Genomic DNA, 11,743 nt, shown 5'->3' on the forward strand with positions numbered 1-11,743 from the left:
ATACTATATATACTACCTAAATATTATTATATACTGCATACTATGTGTACATACTCTCCGATTTGATTAATAGTACATACAACATACAAAACGCAAGTGGTGTTATCTACCACCGGTGGTAGATAAAATTCGGAATAAGTTATTCTTAACCCAGGTAATCTTACGAATGTTTCATAAATAAATTACGTTTGGAATATCAATAGTTAGATTTATATTGATTCATTACGTAAATCTATGTAAAAAAATAAAAAATATAGGTCACAAGGCTAGAAAAATTGTATTTTCATGTATATTTTACACTATGTTTTTATGTTTGTAATTTTACGTAACAGAAAATATTTTTTATGATGACTACAAATTTTCTTACGGTCTCTTTGTATGTACGGAATAAGAAAAAAATTATGAAACATAAAATTACGATGCATTGATGGAAAAAGAGAGGGGGTGAAAAATAACTATTCTTCATATAAAATATTATATATATATATATATATATATATATATATATGGGTCGCGCTATTCGTCACCCTGGGTAAGAAATAGTTATTCTTCACCCCTTTTATTTTAACATCAATGCACCGTAATTTTACGTACCATAAATTTTCCTTTATTTTATATGTAAAAAAGAGACCGTAAAAAAATATAATCAACATAAAAAGAGACCATAAATTTCACGTAAAATTACGAACATACAAAAATAGTGCAAAAATACAATAAATTCAATTTTTTCTGATCTTGTGACCTATATTATTGTTTTTCTTTTGTCAAATTTGACGTAGTGATTTAATATAAATGTAACTATTTGTATTTGAAATGTAATTTATTTGTAAATTAATCATAAAATTATCTCGGATGAAGAATAAACTATTCTACACCCTGGGTGATAAATAGAGTTTCTATATATATATATATAATACATTCTACGACCGGGTGTAGTTACACCCATGTCTCATATACTATCTTGTGGTAGTATATATACTATCCTATTATTTTTAATATGTATATATATTATATTTAAGAAAATTTAAATTGAGTTATCTAAAAAAATGTAAAGGAGCCCATAGTTTTTTTATTAGATTTATGAAATACGTACATATTTGTACGTAAAAAATAGTTTGCTTAAAATATGGTACTCCCTCCGTCCCAAAATAACAGTCTTGACTTTGTACTAGCTCTAATACAAAGTTGTACTAAGCTCAAGACAGTTATTTTGGGACGAACGGAGTACATATTAACTAAAAAGTAATATATATACTATCTAAACTGTGTTATATATTATGTATTACGCGTGCATATAATCCAATACAATAGATGCTACCTAAAACATACAAAGCAAAAATGAGGATAACTACATCTGGTCGTACGGAACATTTGAAGGACATGGGACATGGGGAGTTATAAGTTCAAGACATGATATTTGTATGTGTATATGTATGTCGATAGGACATGTCGAGTTATAAGTTCAAGACATGATATACCTTGATCGGTAAGACCTCGATGATAATGTGACGTGAATTTACGTCTGGCTGTGATAGGAGGCGCTCGATGGCGTGCGTACGCGTCGAGCGTCTGGAGAGCAGAGAGCGTAGCCAAGTTCGTCGGGGTGCTACACCCTGGCGGGGGATCGTCTAGCGCGAGCAACTCACCTCGCGATCTAGGGCCTCTCATAGGGATCTTCACGATTTGTCGTCAAATGAACTCTTTTTTGGAGACAATGCGCTCAAAGGAGCGTGGACTCCTACCTCCCAGGCCCATAGGTTCGTCCTTGCGGTCATCGTGGACTCCTAAATCTCAGTGTGTGCATGCCTAACCATGCTGCTAGGCTCCTGCTGCTGCGTTAATATGCATTTGTCCTAATCAATTAACCATGCCTAATAAACTGGATATTAGCCTCCCAACCTGACACGACTATGTGCGATCTGGCGGACCCCCTGGATCTTGGGGCCGAGGCGGCCGTCCCCCTGCACCCCTCAGGGCCGGCCCTAGCAGGCTTGTCGAGGGCGGGGGTTACATTGAGGTCCTTGGGCTCACGACGCCGACGCAGGGCGACATTGAGTTGTTGTTCTCGGCGATGAGCTTGGACACTAAACATCGCTGCCTCTAGTTCTTTTTCTTTTCAACGAGTATACCATAGCTGGGCGATGCCCCCCCAACCACAGGTGACACTGCATCTTAACATGATTGATGTTCCTGCATTAGCTAACAATTTATGCTCACTCCATTGCTGAGACTTCCAAGGCCACGACAAAATGAACATCCTACCTTCGAGAGTGCGTCAAGCTGGACTACAACCCTGTCATCGCGCCGGGGACAACGCCATTGTGTTCCCTGAGCCAACGGTTGCATGGAGGGACCCGACGGGGTCGAGCGCGTGATGATCGGGACCAAGGACAACCATCGGGGCCTTGTAGAGATGTACCGCAGTCGAGACTTCCAGATCCTAATGGCGTGATGTACTACAAGGGCATGTATTTAATTTTGTTTAATACATAAAAAATGTAAGAATATATATAATGTCCGTAAAAATATTTTTTACGTAAAATTACAAACGTAAAAACATAATGTAAAATATGCACAAAAATCAGTTTTTTTTCTTATGACCTATATTTTTGTTTTCTATGTTAAATTTTACGTAGTGAATCAATATAAAAGTAACTATTTGAATTTAAAATATAATTTATTTATGAAACAACCGTAAAATTACCTCAGGTGAAGAATAACTTATTCTCTACCCTAGGTGATGAATATATATATATATATATATATATATATATATATATATATATATATATATGAAAAATACATTCTACCATCTAGGATAGTTACCCTACATGTTCCATATACTATCATGTGGTAGTATATATATTAATTTATAATTTTCATTATGTTTATATATTATATATAAGATTTTTTAAAGTGAGTTACACGAAAAAAATACAAGTTAGCCCATAGTTTTTATTATATTTGTGAAATACATATTTTTTTATACATAAATAATAATATACACAAAATATGATACATACTATCAAAAAATACTATATATACTACCTAAATATTATTATATACTACATACTATGTGTACATACTCTCCAAATTGATTAATACTACATACAACATACAAAACGCAAGTGGTGGTAACTACCACCGGTGGTAGATAAAATTCGGAATAAGTTATTCTTGACCCAGGTAATCTTATGAATGTTTCATAAGTAAATTACGTTTGGAATATCAGTAGTTAGATTTATATTGATTCATTACGTATATCTATGTAAAAGAATTAAAAATATAGGTCATAAGGATAGAAAAATCGTATTTTCATGTATATTTTACACTATGTTTTTATGTTTGTAATTTTACGTAACAGAAAATATTTTTTATGATGACTACAAATTTTCTTACGGTCTCTTTGTATGTATGAAATAAGAAAAAAATTATGAAACATAAAATTACGATGCATTGATGGAAAAAGAGAAGGGGTGAAAAATAACTATTCTTCATCCAGGGTGATGAATAGTCATATATATATATAATCATATATAAATAATACATTCTACGACCGGGTGTAGTTACACCCATGTCTCATATACAATCTTGTGGTAGTATATATACTATCCTATTATTTTTAATATGTATATATATTATATCTAAGATAATTCAAATTGAGTTATCTAAAAAAATGTAAAGGAACCCATAGTTTTTATTTGATTTATGAAATACGTACATCTTTGTACCTAAAAAATAGTATGCCTAAATATGATACATACTAACTAAAAAGTAATATATATATACTATTTAAACTTTGTTATATATTACATATTACGCGTGCATATAATCCAATATAATAGATACTATCTAAAACATACAAAACAAAAATGAAGATAACTACATCTGGTCGTACGAAACATTTGAAGGACATGGGACATGGGGAGTTATAAGTTCAAGACATGATATGTGTGTGTATATGTATGTCGATAGGACATGTGGAGTTATAAGTTCAAGACATGATATACCTTGATCTATAAGATCTCGATGATAATGTGACGTGAATTTACGTCTGGCTCTGATAGGAGACGCTCGATGGCGTGCGTACGCGTCGAGCGTGTGGAGAGCAGAGAGCGTAGCCAAGTTCGTCGGTGTGCTGCACCCTGGCGGGGGATCGTCTAGCGCGAGCAACTCACCTCGCGATCTAGGGCCTCTAATAGGGATCGTCACGATTTGTCGTCAAATGAACTCTTTTTTTGGAGACAATGCGCTCATTTCGTGGACTCCTACCTCCCAGTCCCATAGGTTCGTCCTTGCGGTCATCGTGGACTCCTAAATCTCAGTGTGTGCGTGCCTAGCCATGCTTCTAGGCTCCTGCTGCTGCGTCAATATGCATTCGTCCTAATCAATTAACCAGGCCTAATAAACTGGATATTAGCCTCCCAGCCTCACACGACTATGTGCGATCTGGCGGACCCCCTGGATCTTGGGGCCGAGGCGGCCGCCCCTGCACCCCTTAGGGCCCGCCCTAGAAGGCTTGTCGAGGGCGGGGTAACATTGTGGTCCTTGGGCTCACGACGCCGACGCAGGACAACATTGAGTTGTTGTTCTCGGCGATGAGCTTGGACACTAAACATCGCTGCCTCTAGTTCTTTTTCTTTTCAACGAGTATACCATAGCGGGCGATGCCCCCCCAACCACAGGTGACACTGCACTTTAACATGATTGATGTTCCTGCACTAGCTAACAATTTATGCTCACTTCATTGCTGAGACTTCCAAGGCCACGAGAAAATGAACATCCTACCTTCGAGAGTGCGTCAAGCTGGACTACAACCCTGTCATCGCGCCGGGGACAACGCCATTGTGTTCCCTGAGCCAACGGTTGCATGGAGGGACCCGACGGGGTCGAGCGCGTGATGATCGGGACCAAGGACAACCACAGGGGCCTTGCAGAACTGTACCGCAGTCGAGACTTCTAGATCCTAATGGCGTGATATACTACAAGGGCATGTACCACCTCTTCTAACAGTACAACCCCAAGACGGTCGTCTGGGGCAACATCGTTTGGGCACACGCCGTGTCCACCGATCTCATCAACTAGGTCATACTCCAGCCGACCATCTACCCCATGACGCCGTTCGACGTCAACAACTGCTGGTCCGGCTTTGCCACCGTCCTGCTCGACGACACGCCCGCCATCATGTACATCGGCATTGACGATGACCGCCGGCAGGTGCAGAACATCGCCTACCCCAAGGACCTCTTGGATCCCTACCTCCGGGAGTGGGTCAAGCCGGACTACAACCCCGTCATCGCGCCCGGCCCCGGGGTCAACGCCACCCTGTTCCGTGACCCAACGACGGCATGGCGGGGACCCGACGGGCTTTGGCGCTTGCTCGTCGGGACAAAAGGACAACCACCGGGGCCTCGCGGTGCTCTACCGCAGCCTGCATGTGCTAATCTTGGGGGGGGGGGGCACAACCCCCCAACAATGCACTAATATAAGCTCCGCCACTGCCGTCGTCGTCCTCGACGCCGGGGTCAACGCCACCGCGCTCCGTGACCGGACGACGGCGTGGCGGGGACCCGACGGGCTTTGGCGCCTAGTCGTCGGGACCAAAGGGCAACCAATCTTGGGGGGGGGGGGCACAGCCCCCCAACAATGCACTAAGCTCCGCCACTGCCGTCGTCATGCTCAACACCGGGGTCAGCGCTACCGCGTTCCGTGATCCAACGACGGCGTGGCAGGGACCCAGACGAGCTCTGGCGCTTGCTCATCGGGACCAAGGACAACCACCGGGGTCTCGCGGTGCTCTACCACAGCTGGGACTTCCGGCGCCGCAAGGTGTCGGTGTGCCTAGCGCTGTACCACGGCGACACCGGCATGTGGGAGTGCCCGGACTTCTACCCCGTCACTTCCCACGGCGTCCTCGGCGATGTTGACGCGATTCGAGTGGACACAGTCCCCCAACAATGCACTAAGCTCCGCCATTGCCGTACTCGTCCTCGACGCCGGGGTCAACGCCACCGCGCTCCGTGACCCGATCGACGACGGCGTGGCGGGGACCCGACGGGCTTTGGCGCCTGGTCGTCGGGACCAAAGGACAACCAATCTTGGGGGGGGGGGCACAGCCCCCCAACAATGCACTAAGCTCCGCCACTGCCGTCGTCATGCTCAACACCGGGGTCAACGCTACCGCGTTCCGTGATCCAACGACTGCGTGGCAGGGACCCACACGAGCTCTGGTGCTTGCTCATCGGGACCAAGGACAACCACCGGGGTCTCGCGGTGCTCTACCACAGCCGGGACTTCCGGCGCCGCTGGGTGTCGGTGCGCCTAGCGCTGCACCACGGCGACACCGGCATGTGGGAGTGCCCGGACTTCTACCCCGTCACCTCCCACGGCGTCCTCGGCGATGTTGACGCAATTCGAGTACTACACCTTCGGAGTGTAGGGCCACGCCACCGAGACGTACGTGCCGGACGCCGTGCTCGCATACGCCACCATGACGCCATGCTCTTAAACTAATACAGAGTATATGCCATTTTTTGTTGTTGAAAGTATTTGTTTTGTAGCATCTGTTTTCTTGACGACACACAGCGGCGTGCACTGCGCGGTGCACTGTGACCTAGTTTCACCTGCTGCACTGCTGAGCCGGGCACCATCGCCAAGTTTCACCTGCTGCACGGCCGAGCCCCGAGCGTGTGAAGGAGGCAACACACATGTATAAAGCGCGACAGAGTACACCAACTACACACGCTTCCCCGTGTGACCGGGCCGGCCGGCCTGGTCTTTTTCTTTGCCTCCCATCTAAGAAAGGTTCCGGTTCGCTGCCATTGACACTGTACGCACCACCGTGCTCAGTCTACTGTATGCATAGAGAGGAGTATCTAGCTAGATCAGATAGCTTTACTAGACACCCTTTGTCACATATTCGGGCTGTTCCATGAAGTGTCCTTTCATATCTTTGGTCATCGTCACGCCGCCGACTTCGACTACACCAAGTACATATACGTATATGCATATGTTGTTCGAGTAGCTAGACGGTTCCATGTAAAGCGTGTTTTTTTTTAAACGCAGTAGAGATGCAAGCGCTTATATATACACGTCTATACTTATTTTTATAAATGCACAGACGTACACACTATTCCTACGAACACCTTCGAAAAACCGAGTCAGCATATTATCTTGAAATTTATGAAGTTAATGAAACGCCTCGTCGTCAATGTAAAGCCAGGCTTGTTCGATCATTCTACGTATCCGTGAACGTACATAATGTACTGCATGGTACGTTGTTACGTACTACTCCCTCCGTTTCTAAATATAAGTTTTTTAAGAGGTTTCACTAAAAAGACTACATACGGATGCATATAGACATAATTTAGATTATAGATTCATTCATTTTGCTCCGTATATAACTTTAGTGAAATGTTTAAAAAGAATTATATTTAGGAACGGAGGGAGTACTTCCTACGGATGTACGCAAGGCCTCCCCGGCTTCCCCAGCCCTCTATATACAGGGTAACCAGAAAGCTGATCACGGTGAGCTAAAAAGTCTAATACAATGGAGAAGGCGCCGTCCATCGGCTCCAGCAGCTGGGTGGTGGAGATGGAGAAGACGATCGGCGACATCGACCCCGCCGTGGAGATGGCGCGCTGGAAGAGGCACTCCATCTACCTCGTCCCCGAGCGGATCAAGAACCTGCACAACACCAAGGCGTACCGGCCGGAGCTCGTCTCCCTGGGGCCCTTCCACCACGGCGAGCCCGACCTGCTCCCCATGGAGGAGCACAAGCGCCGGGCGGTGGTGCACCTCGTCAAGCGCTCCGGGAAGCCGCTGCGGGAGTTCGTCACAGCCGTGGCCGAGGTCACGCAGCATCTCCAGGAGGCGTACAAGGACCTCGGCGGCGAGTGGCGCGGCGAGGAGAACCGGCAGCGCTTCGTGGAGCTCATGCTCACCGACGGCTGCTTCCTGGTGGAGGCCATGAGGATGGACGCGCTGCGGGGAAAGGTGCATGGGGACTACGCGCCCAACGACCCCGTCTTCAGCCAGTACGGTTACCTCTACTTGTGGCTCTATATCCAGTCCGACATGGTCGTCATGGAGAACCAGCTGCCTCTTCTCCTTCTCCACAGGCTATACCTTGTTCTCGATCACGACAAATATCAGGTACTACCGTGCTTAATTTATTACCTCCATATCCATTCTCATATTTATTTTTAACTTTCATTACTTTCATATGCAAAGAAATACCATCCTACCATTTAGAATAACATGTATCAAAATAAGCGGTTCAAACTGCAATGTACTAAAACTGAAGTGGTGCATATATATACAATTTTTCTGTGGATACACACATACTATATGCCGAATTACTGAGCTGTTAAAATTCAATAAAAGTAAATGTGCATGTGTGTCGACCGTAAGTCGTTGTACCAATAAGCACGATCAACATTAATTAATTGCATGATGAAATTTAAAAATATAATGCAGAATGCACGTTATAGCTGTAACGTGTGTATATGTCAACTTTCCTACAGGATGCTCGAGAGATAAGAAAGTTGGTGCTTGATTCTCTCTGCCCTTGGCGCCGACATGTGGTTGATATAAACCCCGGCGGGATGCATCCCCTCGACATCTTACATCAAAGCCTTACCCATGATGACCACCAAGATCGCAAAGGATCAAAGGAGTATGTCATGCCCTCCGCGATAGAGATCTATGAAGCAGGAATCCATTTCAAGGTGAGCGATACCGACAGCCTCCTCGACGTCCACTTCAAGCATGGCGTGCTAAGCATGCCGGCGGTTAGGGTCAACGAAGGCACCGAGAAGAGGTTCCTCAATCTAATGGCATTCGAACGGCTCCACCCTTCTGCTGGCAATGCCGTGACGGCCTACGTGATCTTCATGGACAACATGATTAGCTCTGCCAAGGATGTGGCCCTGCTAAGATCTAAGATGATTATCGAGAGTGGGTTGGGAAGCGATGAAGAGGTTGCCAAGCTCCTAAACAACACGCTAAACAAGGGAGGAGTGATGAGCCCGTCTAGCAGGCTCCACGATGTGCAGCGACAGGTGAAAGCCCACTGCACGAAGAGATGGAATAGGTGGCGGGCAAACTTCATACAAACCTACTTGAGAAACCCTTGGGTGTTCATTTCCCTCGTCGCCACCGTTATTCTACTAGTTGCCACACTTTTGCAGACCTTCTATACGGTTGCACCCTTTTACAAGCTCATATCCCAGCAGTAAGTTAGTACTCCATCCCTGCCAAATTATAGTGCATACAATACAAAACGTACACCATATATAAATATAGTGGTATTGATTTGGTATAGAAAATATTGGATAATTTTTTTATATACACTTGGTCAAGTTTTATGAAGGTTGGCGATTTGATAAAGAAACCTTAAATGCACTATAATTTACAAGGACCAAGGACCAACTAAATGTAGATTCAATTCTCTGTTTTTAAGCATATAATGTGTGTTACAACGTGTATGTAAGTTCCATTCATTGTGGACATCTATGCTACGCATAATTTGGAAATAAATTGAAGTATCTTGACTAAAAAGCTTTTGTAGAGAAATATAAATGCGTTTGATCCTTTTCCAAAAAAACTTGGGTATGTGACACCCTGAAGTTCACAAAATTGGACACGTGGTACTTGACTCTCTTCCCTGCTCCCTCTATTCATCATACACATGGGTCTGCCCACTCGATGCTGTTTTTTTTAGAAAAGGAGGTTCAACTTCCGGCCTCTGTATCAATCGATGCATACATTCATTTTTATTAATTATTTCATGAAGGTCTGATAAAAATATATACATCACGCCATCCGAAGCCACCATTCACACCTACAGAATGTGAAATGCTCTTACTTCACATATCTAAACTAGGTGTTGTCGCTAATCCATCCACATAACGTATCGGGACCAACAACCGATACAACAGACTTAAAACGCACACCACATGCACACGTTAGAAACCGCCATCATCATCGGTCCACCGAACATCCGTCCACGCCACCACGACACCAAACAGCGCCACCGCCCTGTGCTCATCCGTCCAGACACAAAGATTCTGGAAGAACTGTCTGTTGGAAATATGCCTAGAGGCAATAATAAATTAGTTATTATTATATTTCCTTGTTCATAATAATCGTTTATTATCCATGCTATAATTGTATTGATTGGAAACACAATACTTGTGTGGATACATAAACAAAACACTGTCCCTAATAAGCCTCTAGTTGACTAGCTCGTTGATCAAAGATGGTCAAGGTTTCCTAACCATAGGCAAGTGTTGTCACTTGATAACGGGATCACATCATTAGGAGAATCATGTAATGGACTAGACCCAAACTAATAAACGTAGCATGTTGATCGTATCATTTTGTTGCTATTGTTTTCTGCATGTCAAGTATTTATTCCTATGACCATGAGATCATATAACTCACTGGCACCGGAGGAATGCCTTGTGTGTATCAAACGTCACAACATAACTGGGTGACTATAAAGATGCTCTACAGGTATCTCCGAAGGTGCCCGTTGAGTTAGTATGGGTCAAGACTGGGATTTGTCACTCCGTGTGACGGAGAGGTATCTCGGGACCCACTCGGTAATACAACATCACACACAAGCCTTGCAAGCAATGTGACTTACTGTAAGTCACGGGATCTTGTATTACGGAACGAGTAAAGAGACTTGCCGGTAAACGAGATTGAAATAGGTATGCGGATACTGACGATCGAATGTCGGGCGAGTAACATATCGAAGGACAAAGGGAATGACATACGGGATTATATGAATCCTTGACACTTAGGTTCAACCGATAAGATCTTCGAAGAATATGTAGGATCCAATATGGGCATCCAGGTCCCGCTATTGGATATTGACCGAGGAGTCTCTCGGGTCATGTCTACATAGTTCTCGAACCCGCACGGTCTGCACACTTAAGGTTCGGCGTTGTTTTATGCATATTTGAGTTATATGGTTGGTTACCGAATGTTGTTCGGAGTCCCAGATGATATCCAGGACATCACGAGGAGCTCCGGAATGGTCCGGAGGTAAAGATTGATATATAGGAAGTCCTGTTTTGGTCACCGGAAAAGTTTCGGGCTCATCGGTAGTGTACCGGGAGTGCCGGGAGGGGTGCCGGGGACCATCGGGAGAGGTGTCACGCCCCAAGGGGTCTCATGGGCTATGGGAAGAGATAAACCAGCCCCTAGTGGGCTGGAATAAGTTCCCACTAAGGCCCATAAGGTTTGAGAAGGAAAAAACACAAGGTGTAAAGAGTTTCCAAGTGGGAAGGTGGAATCCTACTCCAAGTAGGATTGGAGTAGGACTCCTCCACCTCCAATTTCGGCCAAACCTTGAGGGTTTGAGGCTGCCTCCTCCCCTCCCTCCCTCCTATATATACTGGAGGTATTGAGGGTTTTTGAGACACAACTTTGACACGGCAGCCCGACCACATACCTCCACGGTTTTTCCTCTAGATCGTATTTCTACGGAGCTTGGGTGGAGAACTGCTGAGATAGATCACCACCAACATCCTGAGCGTCGTCACGCTGCCGGAGAACTCATCTACCTCTCCGTCTCTCTGGCTGGATCAAGAAGGCCGAGATCATCGTCGAGCTGTACGTGTGCTGAACGCGGAGGTGCCGTCCGGTAGGCACTAGATCGGAGCGGATCGTGGGACGGATCGCGGGAAGGTTCGTGGGACGGTTCGCGGGGCGGATCGAGGGACGTGAGGA

The 11,743-nt window shown here is 44.8% G+C and overlaps 1 protein-coding gene across 1 annotated transcript; it reads left to right on the plus strand.

The window, feature by feature from the left end:
• The first annotated feature begins 6,931 nt into the window (after window positions 1-6,931).
• On the plus strand, window positions 6,932-9,422 carry LOC123450223 (UPF0481 protein At3g47200-like). The gene is made up of 3 exons (XM_045127582.1): window positions 6,932-6,989; window positions 7,533-8,155; window positions 8,527-9,422. The coding sequence occupies exons 1-3, from the start codon at window positions 6,932-6,934 to the stop codon at window positions 9,238-9,240; spliced, it is 1,395 nt and encodes a 464-aa protein (XP_044983517.1). The 3' UTR covers window positions 9,241-9,422.
• The last annotated feature ends 2,321 nt before the right edge of the window (window positions 9,423-11,743 follow it).

The sequence above is a fragment of the Hordeum vulgare genome, chromosome 4H (assembly GCF_904849725.1).
Source record: "Hordeum vulgare subsp. vulgare chromosome 4H, MorexV3_pseudomolecules_assembly, whole genome shotgun sequence".
Taxonomy (NCBI): Eukaryota; Viridiplantae; Streptophyta; class Magnoliopsida; order Poales; family Poaceae; genus Hordeum; species Hordeum vulgare.

Bases quoted from the DNA above. Each gene is read 5' to 3' on its own strand.
- LOC123450223 (XM_045127582.1), top strand. From the start codon at position 6,932: ATGAAGTGTCCTTTCATATCTTTGGTCATCGTCACGCCGCCGACTTCG. The intron at 6,990-7,532 runs GTACATATACGT...GATCACGGTGAG, and splicing joins GCCGACTTCGACTACACCAA to CTAAAAAGTCTAATACAATG. The intron at 8,156-8,526 runs GTACTACCGTGC...ACTTTCCTACAG, and splicing joins TCGATCACGACAAATATCAG to GATGCTCGAGAGATAAGAAA.